Genomic DNA, 21,904 nt, shown 5'->3' with positions numbered 1-21,904 from the left:
CTATCCCCTTTTAGTGTATTTTGTGGATTAGAGTCTTAAAAATCCAATCTTGGACGTTAGGAGTAAGCCATGCATGAGATATGACCTTCGTGAAGAAAGAGGATGGATGTTTTAAGTGTTTGTGACCTAATCAGCCATGTAAAGGCCTAAAGTCACTGACTTTATGGATTAAGAGATGTTAGAGAGTCCAAATCCATGATATGAGTTAATGTCTTAACTGATTAAGACGAAAAATGTGAGGAGAGTGAAACTGGGATGTACGCTAGGCGTAATCCCAGTACGCACAACGTAGTGGTCGAGCATCCCGATGTATGCATGGTAGTCGAGTACGCTGAACGTAGAGAGTTGGTACGTGCAGCGTACTCCCTCCCGTTGACTTTCGATTGACTTTTAGGGTTTGCTCAATTTGTGGACTATAAGGCCATAAAGGGGTAAAATGGTCTTTTTCCCATCTGTGAGTTTATAGAAGGGTTAGTTTAGCTTCAATGATAGCCTTATTAATTAGGGATTATGCTCGTTGTGTTAGGCGGAGGCTAGACCGGTGATTCGAGTTCGAGATTATTTAAGTTCTACGAGGTGAGTCTTCTCACTATACTTACCTTAAGTGGTATTCTATGTGTGACCGGAATGTCTTATGTGCATACACTGTGTATTGATATATCCTACTAGTTGTACTTGTGATTTATATGTTGTGTATTATATTAAGTTGTCGAGTTGAGGGACCGAGGGGTCCAACTGAGTTGTGGGACCAAAGGGTACCACTGAGACACATTGACCGGAGGGTCTTATCTGAGTATAGCCATGAGAGGCTAATGAGATATGTATGGTATTTTGGGGAAATCACTAATCTTTGTGCTTACCGTGTTATGTGTTATGTGTTTCAGGTACTTCTCAGGATCACTGGAAGGCTTCGGCTTGATTTTACACACGTTAGAGATTTGAGTTATGTTTGAGAGGATCCTGGATTTGTTAGATATTCAGTTTTTGGGATATGTGTTGAACGATTTGATACTATAACACTTTTTGAAATGTTTAAATTGAGAAAATGTGTTTTAAAATTTGAAAAAAATTTGGTTTGAAAATTTACATTATTACATAAATAAAAAATTAATGAATGAATAGTAGCCATAAAATCAATAATTATATAGCAAGGTGTGATTTCGAGGAGTTAACTAGCATAATTTAGAAGTCGGGGGTTAAAAGTGTAAGTTACGGATTAGTTTTGTAAGTATTTATGAAGGTAGGACTAAATGGTAACTTTTAGGATTTCATTTGAAGAGATTTTGGGGCTAAGGGGTTGTTTGGTAAACTAGGGATCAGATTTGAGAGGAAATATTGAAGCAGGGGGTATAATTGGTAAATATTGTACCTAGATTGTAATGGATATTTAATGTTGGGGTTTAAAGGGTAAATATGGAATTTATTTTGAAAAGATATTTCTGGAGAGGGACCAATGGTGACATTATGGCGAAAAGTTGGGAAGGCGTCGGGTATGAAGTATTCCCGTAACCCTAACCCTAACCTAAGGATGCAGCCGCCACCATTGGAAGTTCGACAACCGCTACCTTTCTTCGTGTTTCCGATCAGAAGAGTCCGACGAGCATGCCGTTTCCCAGCCGCCATCACCATCTGGTTGCATTTCTCCGACTGGTCACGTCTTCGAACGACCGCCACCATTTATCTCGTCCGCCGCTGCTTGCCAATAACCACCTGCACCGCAGTTTCATTGCCAGTGATGCTGTGAGCAACCAGGACGATCACCAGAGGCCGACGAATGGATGGAGTCGCTGTTGTGTGGTCATGAACGATCGGCAATACTTGGGGATCAAGAAACCACCGTCACCACCGTGAGGTGGTGGCTGCCATCATGAAACAGTTGTTGCCGCCGCCGTGAGCTACCACGTGGGTGGTTGGACCTTTTGAACAAATCAAAATCGTGTAGGTGTATGTGTTTTGTTGTGTGAGCGTTTTTTGGGCGGAAAACCAAGAACAGGCACCACCACCACCGTGAGGTGGTGGCTGCCACCATGTACCGTCGCGTGTGTGTATTTTAATAAGTGTGTTTTATGTGTACATTTGTTATTTTCATTGTAACATTGTAACCAGAGCTAGAATAATAAAAAGAAACTCAAAACCACCATTATGAGGTGGTGGCTACCGCCTCCTACCGCCACCAACCGTCATGTTGGGTGGCAGTGTGCTTAGTTTGTGTTTGGATTGCTTTTGGAGTGCTTGGACTCGATTGGACTAGAACCCTAAACCACCACTGTGAGCCGCAGTTGACCACCATTACCTGAGGTGGTGGTGGGTGGTGTCCGACTAGTGAAACCCTAACGGGCCTAATGAAACCCTAATGGATCTAACGACTTATTTATTGGGCCTATTGGGCTGGGAGTGGGTTGAAAACCCTAATAAGGGTTCAGAAAACCCTAATTGTGGATATATGGGCCTTGGACTTATCGGGACCCACATTTGGTCCAGGAAGGTCTCGGTGGATTTTGGAAAGCAGCAATGTGGCAGCATACTGCTTCAGGCAGTTAAGTGTTCTGGCAGTTTCAGCGTTTGAGCAGTATTATTACTATTTTTGTTTTGGGTTGCAAATACGGACGAAAGAGCTGGTTGATTGGGAACTAACAAGTCACTCACAACGGGACTAGCTTAGCCTTGGCAAAGTATAAGTGATCTGTGAGGATAATTAGGTTTGTGACTTTGTTTTCTAGTGGGGGCCTCGTGTTATCAGAAGTTGAGTAGTCAGTTGAGAGACAAGTGGACTGGGTTCAACAATAATGATTTAGTATAAGCGGTCTATTAGGGAGTTGGACCATCTCGAGACAGCAGAATTATGACGGAGTAGATGTGATCATGTTGCGATGAATTCGTTCACCTGCAGATTTTAGGGCTTTACGAAGATTTGGTCATGACTGCCATGGGAAGGTTGGGGCTATGCTCGGGGTTGTGGCCCTGTTACTTGAGTGGTTGGGCGTGTAAGGAATGATTTCGAGGACGAAATCTAATTTAATTGGGGGAGAGTTGTAACACCCCATTTATTAAATAGATAAATAAAGTGTAACATCCCAAGTTCAGGTATACTTTGCAAACCTTGATCTATTGAGCATTTGTCCATTTTGGCCCTATTTAGAGAAAAGATGGTAAATGAGTATGCGGGGCGTACTAGAGTGTACGCTCAGCGTACTCATATGTGTGCATTTGACACGGAGATTACCTAGTACACTGGGCCTACTAGGCCCAGAGTAGAAGCCTTAATTTGGGGTGTGAACCTATATAAAGGATATGATGGCCTCATTCCTGGCCACCATTCCCAGACACAAAACCCTGGTTACCGGTCGATAGGGCCAAAGGGGTAGTCTAGTACCCAGCTATGCTAGACAATATGTTTATGTTATGTTATGTTATGTTATTATGTAGTAGTGGTAGAGGGTGAAAGAGTCCCCGTAACCGGTTCAGATACACCGGAGGGTAGGTCGGGCACCCAAATATGCCTGACAGTGGGGTAGGTTGAAATGGTTTTAGTAAGTAACAACACAATAATTATATTAAATAATGAAATGGTTTTTTATTAATCGCCATAGCAAGTAGCTTTTTTTTGAAGGACAATCAAATGTATTAGCACAAAAAAGGACTTAAGCGAGAAACTCAAGTCAAAAACAAAAAAAGTTCAATAAAGATTACATACACCAAAAAGACAAATCAATATTACAAAATTTGGAGTTCTTAATATAATTAAAAGTGTTAATGCTAACATCACGCACCAAAAGTATAACTGATCGACTTTTAGTTTTGAAGACAATTCCATTGTACACCTTCCAAATAATCCATAAAGTAGAGTAAACAGGGGACAATCAATTTAAGAACATGCTTGTCACATGTATGCGAATTAACCTTATCCATAGACTTGTGCAAGAAAAATGCTCATCAATGAAGATACCCGACCACTCCAGCAACCACTTCCAAAGAGACGCATCAAAGGAATATGAGAAAAAGTATGATCGATACTTTCCTCGCGGGAAGGACAAAAGGCACAAAGACTTGAAGAAATGCTAATACCACACTTTTTTTATTAGAGAAGGTAGGAATTCGATTTTTAAACAATCTCCAAATAAAACAATTGTTCTTGAGTGGAATCCAATCTACCCACCTCATCAAAGTTGTCATTTGATTCACTGAACCTATCAATTAGTTGCCTCAATGCCTTAATAGAAAAAATGTAATTGGAATCCCATGTCCACTGTTGTTCATCTATTAAAATGAACAATACTCACCAAATCAACCATAGCCGAGAATTGCATGGATTCCCTACCTCATCCGTCGTAGCAAGTAGCTAGAAAGGAGAGAAACCAATTACAAATTAGTAATAAACAAACTAATCCGAGTTCCAAATGGAAAAACCTTTATTTATAACTACTTTACTATATCGAATCAACTATTATTTTTATTTTCTTATTTCTATCAAAAACAATATAATTTATTTTATTAAATATGATAGTTTTCGTCATTTAATATAGATATAGAAAGATAAATAAGAAGAAAAATTAAAAGGATATTTTATTTCTCTTTCAAATACCACACCACTCACAAAGTAGTCTTCATGATCGCTTCCACTGTTGATTTTTCTGAAACTAACGTTTGTAAAAAATCTAACCAAACTCAAAATGTCCATAACTACACTCAAAGAAGAAAAACAACATACATCAATCTAGGAATAACATCCCAGATTTTAGTCACCGATTCACATTCCGTAAAATAAACGATCTAGTTTTTCTTCATAATTCAAGCAAATTGAATACAAAGTCGAAGGAACTATTGGAGATCAGGCAATTGAACAGTAAACAAATATTAACAATACAGGGGCAAATTTGGAATAAAGGTAGCCGAATGATTTTCTTTATTGAATGAAGACTACTAGCAGCCTAATGATTAAGGTGCTATACAATGAAATTTCGACTGATAATGACTTGCTGAACTACAACTAATAAATAGTGCTAATTAACATAAAAAGATAAAAAATAGCAACGTTCCTATTCTAACGTTCCAGTCACCCACGTGCTTTTACCTTCCTAAATACTTGGTCAACCATTGACTAACATTTCTCCCCATCAATGTTGACTTTCTTGAGCTTTAGGTCTTCCACACCAATGAGTGCTTTCATCTCAACAAATTTTACTCCAGGCATTGCCTTGGTCAACACATCAGCCTTTTGTTGATCACCACTTACATGCTCCACATGGATCTGCTCTCTTTCAACACACATCTGGATGAAGTGATACTTAGTATCTATATGCTTACTCCTCCCATGGAAGACTGGGTTTTTTATGAGGGAATGGTGGATTGATTATCGATGAACAACTTCACCTTTTGAGCTTTCTTTCCAACCAGGTCACTGAACAAGTTTCTTAACCAAAGTCCTTGACAAGCAGCTGTGGTTGCAGCCATATACTCTGCCTCACACGAACTTAAGGCCACAGTTTTCTGTTTTTGTGAGGTCCATGTGATCAGATTCCTTGAGTAATAGTAGGCCACTACTGTGGTTCCTCTTCCATCCTTACGATCATTGCTATAGTTGTTGTCACTATAGCCAATGAGCTTTCCATCACCGCCCTTTCGATACATCAGCCCATGTTCAGTTGTCCCTTTCACATATCTGAGGATGTGTTTTACAGCTGCATAGTGGCTTTGCTTGGGATCTTGCATATACCTGCTCATAACCCCAATGTTGTAGCTTATGTCAGGTCTTGTGTGAACCAAGTACCTTAAGCTCCCAACTAGTCTCCTGTAATTTGTTGCATTTACAGGTTCTTCCTTTTCATCTTTGGTCAATTAAAGTTTGGGCTCCATCGGGTACTGTGAGCTGTTGCATTCTTCCTTACCTGCCACCTTCAATATTTTTTTGCATAACCCTTTTGTGAGAGCATTATTCCTTCTTTACTCTGAGTCACTTTTATTCCCAGGTAATAAGATAGCAATCCTATATCACTCATATCAAACATCTGTTTCATCTTTCTCTTGAACTCCAGAATTACCTTCTCACTTGAGTCAGTGACTATAAGGTCATCCACATAGATACCAACTATGAGAGTCAGGTTGGGTTTGTGTACCTTATAGACAACTTGTTCTTGAGCACATCTGGTAAATCCAAGCTTTTTGAGTGATTGGTCCAGCTTCATGTTCCAAGCTCTCAGTACCTGTCGCAAACCGTAGAATGCCTTGTGGAGTCGATATACCATATTTTGTTTCCCTTTGACCCAAAATCCAGTTGGCTGAGATACGTATACTTCTTCCTTTAGGTCTCCGTGTTAGAATGCAAACTTGACATCCAGGTGGTGCACAAGCCATTTCTCTTTCGTTGCTAACGCCAGAATCAACCTTATAGTCTCCAAGTGGGCCACTGGTGCGAAAACTTCTTCGAAGTCAATCCCTTTTTCTTGGACGTAACCTTTAGCGACCAGTCGTGCCTTGTGTTTGACTATGTTACCAACAACGTCCTTCTTTGATTTGAACACCCATTTTAACCCTATTGCCTTATGATTTGGGGGAAATTTGGTTAAAGTCCAGGTGTTATTTCTTTCAATTAATTGCAATTCCGACTCCATGGCTTGCTTCCAATTCCTTTCAGCTGATGCCTCTTCATACGATGTGGGTTCATCATCAACCAACAATAGTTATTGATTTTCTTCATATAGTTCTTGGATCTTAGCTTCATCTAACCTTCTTGTGTTCTCATAGACATCATTCAGGGATCGAAATCCCCTTACTGGAGTGTCATCGAAGGAAGCCACTGATTGATCTCCATCTTGGTTTCTCGAGGATTGAGTTGGAGGAGTTAATCGAGAACTAACTCTAGATGTTTGTGATCATGATGGGTTTTCAGGTTGCGAGTTATCTGGTGTATAGTCACCGTGAGAGTTGTTTAACGGCATCAAGGGTTCCTCACTTACTTCATTTGTTGGCTCTTGGTTTTGGGCTGTTTGGGTTGTCACGTTGACCACATAATTGGTCCAGTAGGGTGTGGTAAAAGGCTCCCCCGTAAGTTCTTCATTCCAGAACCACTTCCTTGCCTCGTCGAATACCACATCCCTTGAGACTACAATATGCCGATTAGTGGGGTTGTACATACGATGCCCCTTCGTCCCTTCCTCCGTTCCAAGATACACCATGGCTATGCTTTTATCACTCAATTTGTTCAGTCCTCGTAGCTTTTTCATATATCCTACACATCCGAAATCTTCAAATGTGCAATTAGGGGCTTTGATTTCTTCTAGGCTTCATATGGTGTTACATCCTTGAGCGCTTTTGTGCTCGTTCTATTCAGCAAATACACAAAATGCCTCACCGCTTCACCCTAGAATTGATCTGGTACATTCATCGCCTTGAGTAGCGCTCTTGTCATCTCTAGGACTGTCCTATTACGCCGTTCCACCACCCCATTTTGCTGTGGGGTGTGCTGTGTTGTCAATTGACGCCTGATACCTGTCTGCTCACAGAAAGCCTGGAATTGGTTTGAGTTGAATTCACCTCCACGGTCAGTTCTCAACATTTTGACTTTATGGCAACTTTCCTTCTCAACCTGTAATTTGAACTTCTGAACATACCAAACGCATCATCTTTGGTCTTGATCAGGTACACCCACATGTAACGTGAGTAGTCATCCACGATTAAGAAGATGTATTGATTCCCCCCTTTGGTCGCTGGTGTAATGGGTCCGCATAAATCCGCATGTAGCAACTGAAGTGGGTCCTTAGCTCTCCACTGGGCCTCTTATGGAAAACTTTGTCTTGATTGCTTCGATATCATACATCCCTCACATACTTGGGATGGGTGAGCAACCCGATTCATACCTGTCACCATTTCTTTACGTTTCATCTCTTCCAGTGTTCTGAAGTTCGTGTGACCCATACGTGCATGCCACCGCCATGAGTCATCATCTATTCTCATGCTTAAACACACGGGTCTTCCAGGCATGAGCTTTATCTTATAAAGCTTGTTTTTTTACCTTTGTACTTTCATAATCAGGCTCCCTTCTTCATCATACATGCGTAAGAATTCCCTCTTCATACCTATATCATAGCTTTCTTCTGTCATTTGACCCAAGCTTATGATGTTGCTGTGAAGGGTTGGTATGTAATACACCTCTGGAATGATGAATTGATCACCATTCTTACAGTCAAACAGCAACGTGCCCTTTCCTTTTATTGGGGCTCTGGACCCATCTCCAAACCGTACTTGTCTCGTTACATTTCCATCTAGCTATGCAAATAAGGATTTGGAGCCAATCATGTGATTACTAGCTCCATTGTCTAGATATCATACGTTCTCATCTTCACTTTCTTTCAACTGACTTGGATACACTCGTTCTTCATTCAGGAGCACCATGCTTGATGATTCTTCTCCACATACAGTTAATAGGAGGGCAGGGCCTTCTTCATCTGCAGCTAGGTTCACCTCCTGGTCCTGCTGCTTCTTTGCCTTGCATTCAGATGTAAAGTGACCAAGTTCTTGGCATTCATAGCATCTGATGTTGCTCTTGTCTCGTGGCTTTTTGTTTGTGTTTTTCGTCTCCTGTCGTGAGTCACCACCTCAATGCCCACCTCTGCCACGAAACGAGCCTCGCCCTCGTGTGCTGCCTCTTCCGCCCCTTCCTCGACCACCTGTTGAATTTTGCTTGCTTGGACTCCGGTGGATTGACGAGCCTTCTGCCTTGGCAAGCAGCAGGGCATTATCTCCCTGTGTGCTTGCCTTCCAGAGCTGGAGCCTGTCCTCATAAGCCTTCAAATGCACAATTGCTTCTTCAAATGGCATCGATTCCATATCACAGTTTTGTTCAATTGATGCCACCAGGTTTATAAACCTCTTCGGAACTGTGTCGAATAGCTTTCTCACCAATTCTTCATCTGCGAATATTTCCCCTGCACTCCCAAACTTTGAAATCATGGCTGATATATTTCCTGCATAATCATCTATGGTTTCAGACTCCTTCATTTGAAGTGCTTCAAACTCATTCTTGAGTACTCTTATTCTTGCCTTTTGGACCCTCTCTGCACCCACATACCGTAACTTTAGAGAGTCCCAAACTTCCTTGGTTGTCTTCTTCTTGGCAGCCTGTGCAAGAATCTCCTTTGGTATAGATTGAAAGATGAAAGCTCGAGCCTGCTTGCTCTTCTTCTCATCCACAATCACTCCAGTTGGTGGCTTAATGGCATCGCATAACCCATGGGCATCCATGATTGCTTCCATCTTTATTGATCAGGTATTGTAGTTTAGTGAGGTTAACATTGGGCATTGTAGGGTGAAGGGGCTGTCCTTGGACTGATTGGATGATGATGGGTTGTCATCTTGTTGAATCGAGGGTACTTGGGCATACAATTGATAAGGATTTGTAAAGCTCTGATACCAAGTGTTGGAGATCAGGCAATAGAACAGTAAACAAATATTAACAATACAGTGGCAAAATTGGAATAAAGGCAGCCGAATGATTTTCTTTATTGAATGAAGACTACTAGCAGCCTAATGATTAAGGTGCTATACAATGAAATTTCGACTCATAATGACTTGCTGAACTACAACTAATAAATAGTGCTAATTAACAGAAAAAGAGAAAAAATAGCAACGTTCCTATTCTAACGTTCCAGTCACCCACGTGCTTTTACCTTCCTGAATACTTGGTCAACCATTGACTAACAAGAACATCCACTTGATGGTGACACAAATTAGTTCTCGTTAGAAGATGATTTAATAGAGCTCTTCAAACTAGAATATTTACCTTTCTAAGCACCTACATACTCCACCTTATAATAGGATTTGACTTCTCCAATAGATAAACATCAATATACTTTCTAGCAATATCAAGTCCTAATTAAATTGTCTCTGTCTTTAGATAACATGAAATTTTATAACACTTTCGAACCCATGAAGTTGCTTAAGCTCGATTCAGCGTAATCTTCTTATGCCAATTAAAGTTCCAATCATTATTCAATCTTTTTTTTTTACCTAACAGTTTGCCCATTCACCAAATAGTACAACCTACTAAACCAATTCTTCAAAGGAATGTTTCCAATCAAAAACTTTCTTCAGATAATCTTATTATTCTAGCCCAAACTTCGAAGCCTCAGACTCGACTTTCACGAAATTGAATCCCCCTATCATCCTTAACAAATCTCCATCTTTATTTCTAGAGGAAAGAATAATTAAAAGCTTCCAAACTTTCAATAACAATATGACTATTATCCTTTGAAGCTAGCATAATGTCCTACTTGATCTAATGGATTTTTCGAGAACTCCCCCCCACCACAAAATAGAAGCTTTGCTCTAAGAACCTTCAAATAGTTTTTAACATAGATTAAAAACAAACAAAATAGACATAAAACAAATTCTACTGACTCTAGCACCGACGAAATAAGCTTTGAAAAACCTCCAATGGAAAGTATATTGACATTTCATTGGGAGAGCCTCTTGTCAAATCTATTTGTCACCCTCTGCCAAATTTAAATTCGACATATGCTGGAGACCAGAATCCTAAAATAATAATAAAAAAAAGAAATAAAAAAAAAAACTTTTCTGGTTTACAACCCAATAAATTGACGGGAAAATAACACAAATGCCCTATGAACTTTCTATGATTGTTCCATATAAGTGATAAACTATTTTTGTGGCTTTTTGAAGGAACTAACTCACGGGCAACCTGAATATTTAGCCCCTAAGACTTATTTTTACCGGTTCGCTTGCAACATCAGCCAAGTCAAGAATCAAATTTGAACCTTCATTTTTGTTGGTTGAAAGTCAACACATGCTTAGATTCAACTGTACACCTTCAAATCCCTTTTGAACCTGCAAAATGAAACAAAACTTCGAAACTCATATCAATCCTTCAAGCAAATTTGGAAACCAAAATCCATTCGGTTATATTTCAGTCAATTTGTAAATGTAAGTCGGGTTAGTAAATTTGTAGATGAAATGTTCTCCATGTAAAAATCACAGACAAAGCTACTCTACACCGGTCATCTTCAACACCCCCCGACTCAGATTCTCTTCTTCATGTCTCCAAACTTCCACCCGTTGTACATCTCTATCGAAGCATCTGTAACCGCAAATTAAAGATATGTACACAACATCTCTAACCTTAGTGCACGCCACCACCTACAGTTCCACGAAGACAAAGACGATCTTACTAACTAGAGAAAGACGAAGACGTGTACACTTACAGATAGACCCACCATTCACGTCTTCTATAAATCTTGTTTCCAAGAAAAAATCTATAAAGATTAAGTAAATTGTTTGTATTGTATTCTTTCTTAAGAGCACTCTTTGAATTTGAGCCAATTATTTTCAAAATTGGTAAAATTGTTTAGTTTCTATTGTGCTAATAAGTAGATTTATATGTTCTTGAAGCTTTAAACCTTTAATCGTCATAGATACATGCTACATTGCAAGTGAAAAACTGAAAGAGCTAAGTTACAGCGAAGAACTCCAATTAGAGAGAGAAAGAGGAAGATGGAGACGTTGGGGAAAAGAGAGTGCTTTTTGGTTAAGTTCACCGAGTGTGTTTAGCTTCATCTTAAATGGCAACATAAGTATGATTTTTGGTAGAGTTCCGCCTTTCTCCTCTATCTTCTCCACCACATTCACTACTATTTTCCGGTACTTGTTCGCCAACCATCTGTAAAACGACGAAACACCCATTTCTTCTTGCTTCAAGCAACTTCGATCTCCTTTCTCTGTTAATGTACCAAAATTGGAATTGATAGGCTGCAACTACTGGTAAAGTTCTTGAGTTCCCTATAACCCATGAAGCATTTACTTCATCGCCTTTGTTTAAACAAAGAATCAGAAGAAACCCAAAATCCAAATCAAAGCACATGACTTCATCCTCATCGTTTCCACGTAAATGAAAACATCCAAAATCTAGAAATACAAAATCTACATAATGATTCTGGTGTGTGTGTGTGAGAGAGAAAGAGAGAAGGGGAAAGAGAAGGCATATCAATAATGTTTGTAGAGGAGGAATCAATTTGAGATTGGTAAAGAAGACTAAAGGAACACCAACCAATGGAGGAAATATGGACACGTCCGCAAAAAAAAATGAGGTGGCAAATATATTACCGGCTTACCCCTTCTAATCTTCCAAAAGGACCTAACTGAACCGGCAAAAACGACCTTGTTCCTTCATAAAGACATTAAGAAAGTCAAATGACTAAAAGTAGGGGTGTTCGTTTGGATGGATCGGTTCGATCCGATCCAATTAAATAAATCCAAATTGATTTCGGTTTTCAAAATATGGATCTGAATAATCCAAACTAAATTCAAATACGATCCGATCCGATCCAATTACAATTCGGTAGGATCGGTTTTTATAATTCGGTTTTCAAAAACTAAAACATTTTAAAATGACATAATTTTAATATTATCCAATTTTTATAAAAGAAACAAAAAAAATATTTAGGTATGATTTAAAATTTATAAACTACTAAGAATGTATATTATAGTTTAATATTCAATAGATAAAGAACTTTTAAGAGAAAATGCATATTAATATTTTTTATTAGATGAAACTTTTTAAACTTATTTGAAAAAATAAATTATAAAATTAATAAATAGTTATAGTTATATTAAAAATAAATAAATAATGCATTGTTATTCGGTTTTTTTGGATTATTCGGTTCATATTTTATAAACCAAAACCAATCCGAAATCCAAACTAGTAATTCGGTTTTGTTGAAAACCAATCCAAAAATCCGAACCAAATAGTCCAATCCAATTTGTCCAATTGGACAATTCGGTTTTATCCAAATAATGAACAGTCGTAACTAAAAGGGTTAACCCTAGAAAGTTCGTAGGCTATATATGTCATTTTCCCTAAATTGACATACACTTTTAATTCATAAACTTAACACCAACTCAAAATAATAGATTTTTATATTCAGACACAAGCGAAAAGTAAAATAAAAACAGTTGAGAACCTTTGCAATGTTGGAAATATTCTCATACGATTATTCCCTCACAAAAAATAGCAACATGTGCGTAGAAAAGATAACACTAAGATCAACCGCATTCTCAGTAGTGTTGACTCGAAAGTACCATCTTTTTTCTTTTTTCTCACTGACAAATCAACCGATTTATTAATAATTAGTTGGACGTTCAAGATTTGCATACCTTTTATAAAGTGAGACTCTTCTTGACTAACGATTGTAACTCTTCATAAATAACGGACACACTTTCCTGGCATTTAACTAAAACAACTAACTGAAAAACAACTACTAAAGAATCCTAAGTCTAGTTTACTTTCACCATGCTTTTGTTTTTTGTATATAACCTTACTCTTTGGTAACTTTAATAATCATAAAAATATGTTTTCTGCTTTCTTGCCAAATAAAAATCCATTTTGATATTTTCCAAAAGTTAATTTTTTTTATTTGAATATATGTGAATTAATTAGCAATGTTTACTTTTTTGAATTAGATCGGTCATTTCAAGATTTGTCCAGGACCTCCAGGTAAAAAAGAATAATAATATTAATATAGTCGAATCTTATATTTGATTTAGGTCAATACCTGGGTTTTGTTAACTATATCCCACCTTACGCTACCGTAACTGACCAAGTAATCAGACCAAGTAATCAGCACTGGCGTAAACTATGGTAGTGGCGCTGCTGGTATTCGAGAGGAATCTGGAAATATTGCGGTAATCTAAATTTCCTACCTATTTATTCCTACATTTTTACTTGTAATCTATTATAAATCCCTCTCCAATGATCATATTTTCCCAATGAAGTTTACAATAACTAGAAGATACAAGAATATAGTCTCACTACTAGAAACATGAGTTTTAGAGACATAAGTATCCGTCGCTATTCCGTCGCTAAATGTTGTTTGCGATGGATCAGCGACGGACTCACTCCATAGGTAATTTATAAGTGGCTAATTTCTCAGCGAGGGTTTTAGCGACGAAGAGGTTTTTCCTTGCGACAAATGTAGCGACAGAATATCCGTTGCTAAATGTCACTCAACACATTTACTCAGGCATGGTTTTTTTCCATAGCTAATCCCTTGCAAAATTTATACATTAATTTTTTTTTTGTTCCGTCGCTGATCCGTCGCAAACTTTAGACATGATATTTTTCCGTAGCTAATCCCTCGCAAAATTGATGCATTAAAATACTTTTTTTATTCTCACCAATCCGACGCGAACTTGTAATATCAGTTTTTTTTATTATGATTCTTAAAGAAAAAAATACTACAATCATCAAATTTTTATACTAAAAAACATCAAATAACAATGCAACCAAACATTACAATACCAAAACTATCAAAGTTTACCAAAGTATCATTCAAAAAACATCCAAAACCAAAACTATCCATATAACATCAAACTCCCAAAGGTTTAACTTCAAAATAACATTTTAGCACCAAGAAATCCAAAGTATGCATCGGGAAATGAGTTTTCACAAAACATAATTTCAAAATAACATTTTAGATGCTCTCTTCATTTCATGTCCATCCAATCATCTTCAGTTCACATTCCTATAAAATATTATTCAAAACAATCAAAAGTATCAAATACAAAAGGTTAACAAATCATGCAAAAACATCAAATACTAATGGTTAACATCATATTACCTCTAATTTTCAATTTCTCATCATATTTTGTAAGGCTGCATACATCTTCTCCATTGCTTCATATTTTGCATCAATTTGTTGTTGTTTGACATCTATTGCTGCAGCTTTCGCATCCATTTCCTCACGCATTTGTTGATGTTTAGCTTCCATTTCTGCAGCTTTAGCATCCATTTCCCCACGCATCTCATTTCGTACACGTTCATAGACAAGCTAAAGTACAATGCCATGATAGGAAACTTTGTAAGTATAATGCCATGATAGGAAACTTTGTAAGTACAATACCATGATAGGAAACTTTGTAAGTACAATGCCATGATAAGTAACTTTGTAAGTACAATGATATGATAGGAAATTTTTATAAAGTACCTCTTGGGATGTTATTGTACTAGATGTTCCTTCTAAAAAGCTCGCTGGATCAGACACAGATCCGAATCCATATATTCTTCCTTTCTTGACTCCTCCGGAAACATCACACCATGTTTCATTATCCAAGAGGGGGTGGCAACTAGTATCATCACCAAACTTAGCCACCATAGCACGTTCATAAGCCTCCTATTATAGCAAAAAAAATATGAAACAACAAAAACATGAAATAAGGAATAGAATGGTTCATTCCATTCCATTAAATTCATAATTAAGGAATGGAATGAACCACTTCATAAGCCTCCTATTAATTAATACTCAAACCTTTTATAAAGTTGATTACTACTTACAAAATACTTAATTACAACTAGGCAGAGGATAAAACATTTAGAGATAATAATTTGTTTCTTTTCTTTTGTAAGTTGATTACTACTCACGAAAGATTTGTTTTCTGTCAATTTGTTGCTTTATAGTAGGAAGTTTTGTTTCCTAAAAAAGAATTGAAAATACCTTAACTTTAGCTGCCTTTGGTGTAATGTACTCCTGAGTAGACCGTTTAGTGTGCAACCTTGCATAAAGTTCAACTCCTGTAGGAGGGCGTTTAAGTGTTGCTTGCTACAAAATCCATTAGTAATACATTAAAAAACAAAACAAAAACTCAATAGTCTAAGTGGAAACTAAGGTGAGATGCAAACATCTTACCATTCTTTTCTTATGTTGACGAATAGATATAGATCCCCCTGTATGTTTGGAAACAGAGCCATCTTCTAATTTATTTCTGTTATTTTTCCCTGATTGTGATAAACGTTTCCATTTGGATGTGGTCCACACTTCATTAATCATTTTTTCCCAATACTCCTTTTTTTTATCCAATTTGGGTGATAGTCCTTTAGCAAATTTAAATCACCTTCTAGTGAGGCATTCACATTTGCAGCTTTGGCAAGTTTTAAAGATTCTTCACGTGCTCTTCGCATTATGTCAGGAAATCGTTTCTTCATACAGTCTTCCCATACCTTGCGAGCAAGAACATCAGTCGCTTCGGGCCAGACATACAAACCCTACATGTAGATCACGCATACAGTTATCTTTTCCATTTTACACCAAGTTTTACTTTGATAAATCATAAAAATAATAAGTACAAACCTTGAAGTGTTCCCACATTGCATCACAATGTTCTTTGTCAACCTTCTTCCATGAGGTCCATGGGCCGTCAAACATCGTCTTCAGTATACATGCGATGGCTCTAATCACTGAAATCTGATCCGTAAATCTTGCAAAAAATAAATAATTAAAAAATTAGCATTAGTATTATCATTAACAAGTAAATTCATTTTCATAAACAATTGTAAAAATTAACATTAGTACTCCTTTTCAGAATCGACTTCAATGAACTTCCTTTTTGATGGGTTACTTGGAACTTGTTCCAAGATGTTTGATCCTCTAACTGAAGAAGAAGAAGGTTGACTTTCTGCATTATTGTGTGATTGAGATGCATTTCTATCTCCAGCATCACGACCACCAATGTGACTACCACTACGACCACCACCACGGGCTCCTCGTGGCGCCATTAGTCAAAAACTAACCCTTAAAATCAAGAATTAATAAACTATTGGTTAGAACAAGTATGTATTATAATAGAAAATTTTAGAAGTAAGAGAAGGTAACATGCTATAATACACAAATAAATGAAAGTGCAATGTATATAGAAAAAGAAAACGATCATTTTAGCTAAAAAGTTATTGATAAGGTCCATTAGACAATATATAGTTCCAAATACATTGTTTCATTCCACATTTTTAGTAATTACTCATCATCAGAATTATCATCACATATGTTTTCTTCATCTTCAATATCATCTTGGGATGAATCATCCAAGTTATCATCAACTTCTTCATCCTCTTCTCTCTCAATGTCATTGTCATTAACTTCTTCTATTTCTCCTTCAATTACATGAGAAAGGGGTCCTGCCACCTCATTTGCACCACTACTTGTAGAAGGTAAAATTGCTTCACTTTCTTGAAAGAATTGGTCCTCTTCATACTCATCATCATCTTCTTCAATAACACATTGGCATAGATCATATACACCCCTTGGTTTCGTCTTGACGACAGCCCACCAATCTTTCAAATCCTTCATTGCGGGATATAGTGCATAATACACTTGTTCTGCTTGTGACGCTAGGATAAACGGATCTTCATTTCTTAGCCTTGATTTGTATTTAATATCAACCAAATTATGCTTTCGATCCACACGTACCCCTTCAGTAGGGTTAAACCATATACACTTGAACAATACTACGATGCAACGCCCTATGCCTTGATATTCTACTTCTAAGACCTCATCCAACAACCCATAATAGTCACACTCAGTCTCATTGTAACAAGTCCCTCTTACACATACACCACTATTGTGTGTGACCCGTCCATCACCATATTTTTCAATATGAGACTTGTAACCATTGACAAAGTATCCTTTATAGGACCTAACATGTCGTAATGGTCCTCATGCAAGGCATTTCAGATGTTGACTAATATCATTTGATTGTTGAAAAACCTACATTGATAAATTCATTTGTTAACTAATTCACGGGGGAAGACACTTTGGTAACACAAAATTTTCTAGTATCATACTCACATGATCTTTAAACCACATAGCAAAATGTTGATCCCTAAACCTTTCAAATGCTCCATCATCCATATCAGGTTGGCTTTGGATCACATAATTTTCAAACAACCTTAAAAAATAACAAACATTTTAGAGATTCACGATATCAAGGAAAATAGATAACTTGACATACCTTAAAAAAGGTAGAACCTCAACACAATTGATCAAGATGTAATTATGAGCAATACACATCTCATCATCTGTCAAAGGCCTCCGTTGTCCACTTTTTTCGAATAATCTTCGAGATGGAACTTTGAAAATGCTTAATCGAGAGTCGACCATGGTATAACTAGGAATGTCTGGGGCAAAATTACGCGACTCACGATTCAACCGGGTTTCAATTGTAGGCAAAAAGTATTGTGAGCAAAAAGTCGATATTTCTCCAATCATGTAAGCCTCAACAATGGACCCCTCAACCTTCGCATGGTTTTTTATCTTTCTTTTCATTGATCCCAACTTCCTAAAAAGATGTTGGAAAAGACTTATTAGAAATTCCATAGGTTTTATGATAGAATATTTTGTATGGTAAAAAATATACCTTTCATAAAGATACATCCACCTATATTGAACCGGACCACCAAGCATAGCTTCTCGAGCTAAGTGGATAACAAGATGCTCCATTGAATCAAAGAATCCAGGTGGAAATATTTTTTCCAACTTGCAAATGGTTTCAACAATAGTAGTTTGCAAGCGTTGTAAGTCATCTACGTGTAACACCCTTGAACATATTACACGAAAGAATGTACACAACTCTGTAATTGCATCCCATGTTGAATTTGGCACCATACCTCTTAGAGAAATAGGCAACAATCTTTGAAGAAATACATGGCACTCGTGACTCTTGAATTTGTAAAAGCTATTATCATCTACATTAACGCACCCCCCCCCCCCCAAGTTTGAGGCGTATCCGTCCGGGAATTTAAGTTTAATCAACCATTGACATATTTTAGCTACTTGTTCTTTGCTCAAAGCAAACGATGCTCTCTTTTTCATATCCTTATTTCCCTTCTTCCATGTATGCCATTGCACTCGATTGCAATACATTTCTATATCTTTTCTTGCATTCATGTTGTCTTTGCTTTTCGGAGTGTCCATCACGGTGTTGAAAAGATTTTCAAAAACATTTGTCTCAATGTGCGTGGGATCAAGGTTATGTCGTATTAACAACTTCCGCCAATATGGTAGCTCCCAAAAGATGCTCCTCTTAACCCAATTAAGAGTAATCCCGAAACCAGGCAATTTTGCATTCTTCGCTCTAAAAGGTTTGCCTTCATAAACAGTTGGAAAGTGTCGTACTTGCTCCCAAATCTGAAACTATCAAAAACATATCAAAAACATGGTAGATCCATCGTAATTCCGTAGCTATAAGTTTAAATTTTGCTAGAGAACATATCTGTAGCAAAATCCATAGCTGAAACTCAAGTTTCTAGTAGTGTCTATACCATAAGGTCTATCGATATTCGTTGTCCTTGTATTCATAAGGAAGCTGTGTAGAAAAATTCTAAAATTTTAAGGCAAACTACTTGGTGTTCCTTTTCTTTTTTTTCTTTTTTCTTTTTACAAAGACAAAATTACATATTTACTTGGTTTCATATATCGTATTTTAAAGATCATTCTATTAAACACATAAAAAAAATCAAAGCATATAGCCAAGGTTCTAAAAAGTTCGCTCCGCCATGGCGCGCTACGACTCCAAGGCTTGCACATGCCGCCAAGTTTTGCCAAAACGCCGCCTTAACACATATATGTGTATAAAAATGAATAATAGTTGAAAATACATATAAAAATATTAATTATATAGGAAATTGCCGCCTTAAGTCACGCCTTACAAGCATCATGACTCGCCAAGGCTCGGAAAAGCTTGAGGCTTGACATTGCCGCCAAGTCACGCCTTATGTTATTTACAACATTGCATATAGCCATATAATTTTGTTTCGTTTATTACTTCACTGCAGGGTGATCGGATCAGTTTGGATAGGCAATTACTTAATCACGTAACAACAATTTCTCGTATTTCTGCCTTGCAAAGAAACAAGACATTTACCAATGAATACCTTATGAAATGCATTTACTTAGCAGATATTGGAAGCAATGATTACGTCAGCAACTACTTCATACCTAGTATTTACAACACGAGTAATATATATATATATATATATATATATATATATATATATATATATATATACTGTTGAGGAGTATGCAGTAGTCCTTGCGGAACAATACTATGAACAACTAACGGTATAAATACTATAATATTTGGTCTGATTTTTCATAATATAGGATTTCTTGGCCATTCTTATTGCCAATCTTATCTTCCTTGCAAGTATAATATGGTTCAAATGTTATCACACTTCTCATTTTAGTTTCGAAATATTTTGTGATCTTTAATACTTTACATATTATAATTACATAGTTTTAAGAATACTTTATCTATTATAATTAAGTGTTCAACCAAACCTTTTATATATATATATATATATATATATATATATATATATATATTTAAATCATGTCACAGAAGTTGTACAATTTGGGAGCTAGGAAAGTTATTGTCTTTGGTCTGGGTCAGTTAGGTTGCATGCCAGGTGAGATAGCATTGCATGGAACTAATGGAAAACCATGCGTTGAGTGGATTAATGTTGCAGTAAAGCTATTTAATGACCAGCTTAAGCATCTTGTAGAGAAGCTGAACAAAGAGCATAATTGTGATGTAAAATTCACATTTATTAACATTACAAGCATGTCAGCACCACAAGAAGGTAATGCAAGAGTACAAAATCTTCATATAAATATGGTGTTTGATGTTGATTGCTACATCGTATTTTATAAGCATACTAGTTTATAACCCGTAAAACCACGGCTACAAAATTAATTAAACTTTAATAGTTAGAACACAAAATTATTAATCAATTATAATCGTTAATTTAAATAAATATGTGAAATTATATCACCTTATAATTTGTATTAATTTTATTTTAATTTTTATTGCATTGTTATTAATTTATTGTAATTAAAGTGAAATTTTTAAAATTTGAAATAAAGAATTAATAGGTTGACAAGTGGCATGCATTAATTAAGAGGTTTAAGGGGTAACACATGACAAAAAAAGAATAAAATGTGTATTAATTAGGAGGCCTACTATGATGACACGTGTCAAAAGGATATTAAAAGTATTCTTTTATTAGAATAGGGATTTATTACATAATATTGAATGTACTAACTTAATAAAATGTTTGGATATTGTAGATATACCTAATCCAAATGTTCCTTGTTGTCAAGTAACGAATGGACAATGTGTTCCAAATTCGATCCCATGTCCTGATCGAGATTTGTATATGTACTATGATTCTTTCCACCCCACAGAAGTTGCAAACACAATCATTGCAAAAAGGTCATACATTACACTTTCAACCATGGATGCATCTCCATATGATATCAGTCATTTAGCTCGACTTTAATAATGTTTAATAGCACATGATGTATACGTGTTGTTTTATGATTCTCTTTATGTATGCAAATAAATGATACAAATATAAACAATACCATCTAATTATGTGATTATGTCTTGTTTTCAACATTTACATCCATAAAATCCGACCACATTAATGGACCAACCAACGTTGACCTTTCCCAAATAATAGTACGCCTGAAATATGGAAAATGTTATGATTTTGATAAAGGGTTATGGATTGTCGTTAGAGGATCATAGGTAAACAACTAATTGACGTTAAAAATGCATATTAAATTCAGATCTTGAGTAAATCAAATTAGGAAAATTATTGTTGATTGATACGAATTCCAAAATGAGGTTCCTTCCTTTCCCTTTATCTTTAATATCATGAATGTTTCCATCAATTTGATAGTTATTAGTTGTTACCTTTGATATTAAATGCAAGTTTCCTTTTATTTTTTATATATCCTAAATTTTATTTCGTTTATCACTATTATAATCGTGTCCCTCAACATTGGTTTTCTACAAATACCACTTGTGTGCCTTGTGTATTTTCTAGAAAGGTTTTCATGTCCGTTCATTTGTGTTTTGTTTTCTTTTTAATCATATATTCTTCATTCATGTTTGGTTGATTTTCCAACAAGTGGGACTAGAGCCATGTTTTGAAACCTACAAATGTTTCAATTAAATTCCTTGAAACCTACAAATGTTTTCTTTACAAGAAACCAAACTTTTAGCGACGACACAATTACCGACAACGCAAGCTTTTAGCGGCAGCAAATGTTAGAGTTGTTGCTAA

At 36.6% G+C, this 21,904-nt stretch overlaps 3 protein-coding genes and 1 pseudogene across 3 annotated transcripts; 1 reads left to right on the top strand and 3 right to left on the bottom strand.

Annotated features, from left to right (window-relative positions):
* Positions 1 to 5,328: 5,328 nt before the first annotated feature.
* Positions 5,329 to 9,249, bottom strand: LOC145098513 (uncharacterized). The gene is made up of 4 exons (XM_079036146.1): positions 8,752 to 9,249; positions 8,326 to 8,481; positions 8,009 to 8,262; positions 5,329 to 5,713 (listed from the first exon to the last, which is right to left on the bottom strand). Exons 1-4 carry the CDS (start codon positions 9,247 to 9,249, stop codon positions 5,329 to 5,331), a joined length of 1,293 nt encoding a protein of 430 aa, XP_078892272.1.
* A 2,686-nt stretch (positions 9,250 to 11,935) lies between these two features.
* On the top strand, positions 11,936 to 21,112 carry LOC145098511 (GDSL esterase/lipase At1g29670-like; annotated as a pseudogene).
* LOC145101903 (uncharacterized) lies at positions 14,279 to 17,421 on the bottom strand. Its single transcript, XM_079039207.1, has 7 exons — positions 16,353 to 17,421; positions 16,131 to 16,257; positions 15,690 to 16,045; positions 15,498 to 15,602; positions 14,991 to 15,176; positions 14,625 to 14,834; positions 14,279 to 14,528 (listed from the first exon to the last, which is right to left on the bottom strand). Exons 3-6 carry the CDS (start codon positions 15,828 to 15,830, stop codon positions 14,634 to 14,636), a joined length of 633 nt encoding a protein of 210 aa, XP_078895333.1. The 5' UTR covers positions 15,831 to 16,045; positions 16,131 to 16,257; positions 16,353 to 17,421; the 3' UTR covers positions 14,279 to 14,528; positions 14,625 to 14,633.
* Positions 17,532 to 18,869, bottom strand: LOC145101902 (uncharacterized). Its single transcript, XM_079039206.1, has 3 exons — positions 18,190 to 18,869; positions 17,785 to 18,111; positions 17,532 to 17,721 (listed from the first exon to the last, which is right to left on the bottom strand). Exons 1-3 carry the CDS (start codon positions 18,744 to 18,746, stop codon positions 17,571 to 17,573), a joined length of 1,035 nt encoding a protein of 344 aa, XP_078895332.1. The 5' UTR covers positions 18,747 to 18,869; the 3' UTR covers positions 17,532 to 17,570.
* Positions 21,113 to 21,904: the final 792 nt, after the last annotated feature.

The sequence above is a fragment of the Lactuca serriola genome, chromosome 4 (genome assembly GCF_051521515.1).
Source record: "Lactuca serriola cultivar US96UC23 chromosome 4, Lser_US96UC23_V15, whole genome shotgun sequence".
NCBI classification, from domain to species: domain Eukaryota; kingdom Viridiplantae; phylum Streptophyta; class Magnoliopsida; order Asterales; family Asteraceae; genus Lactuca; species Lactuca serriola.
The sequence above is the reverse complement of the archived record's forward strand: the minus strand, read 5'-3'. Positions and strand labels throughout refer to the sequence as shown.

What these genes read in the sequence shown, in the direction of transcription:
- LOC145098513 (XM_079036146.1), bottom strand. Translation starts at nt 9,249, where the DNA reads ATGGAAGCAATCATGGATGCCCATGGGTTATGCGATGCCATTAAGCCA. An exon ending in ACAGGCTCCAGCTCTGGAAG is followed by an intron (nt 8,482 to 8,751) that starts GCAAGCACACAG and finishes TCTGAATGCAAG; the next exon opens with GCAAAGAAGCAGCAGGACCA. An exon ending in CTGATTATGAAAGTACAAAG is followed by an intron (nt 5,714 to 8,008) that starts GTAAAAAAACAA and finishes GGTTATGAGCAG; the next exon opens with GTATATGCAAGATCCCAAGC.
- LOC145101903 (XM_079039207.1), bottom strand. Translation starts at nt 15,830, where the DNA reads ATGATTAATGAAGTGTGGACCACATCCAAATGGAAACGTTTATCACAA. An exon ending in CAAAGGCAGCTAAAGTTAAG is followed by an intron (nt 15,177 to 15,497) that starts GTATTTTCAATT and finishes TTGCTATAATAG; the next exon opens with GAGGCTTATGAACGTGCTAT. An exon ending in GTACAATAACATCCCAAGAG is followed by an intron (nt 14,835 to 14,990) that starts GTACTTTATAAA and finishes ATTGTACTTTAG; the next exon opens with CTTGTCTATGAACGTGTACG.
- LOC145101902 (XM_079039206.1), bottom strand. Translation starts at nt 18,746, where the DNA reads ATGGACACTCCGAAAAGCAAAGACAACATGAATGCAAGAAAAGATATA. An exon ending in TGGATGTATCTTTATGAAAG is followed by an intron (nt 18,112 to 18,189) that starts GTATATTTTTTA and finishes ACATCTTTTTAG; the next exon opens with GAAGTTGGGATCAATGAAAA. An exon ending in GAGGTTCTACCTTTTTTAAG is followed by an intron (nt 17,722 to 17,784) that starts GTATGTCAAGTT and finishes TTATTTTTTAAG; the next exon opens with GTTGTTTGAAAATTATGTGA.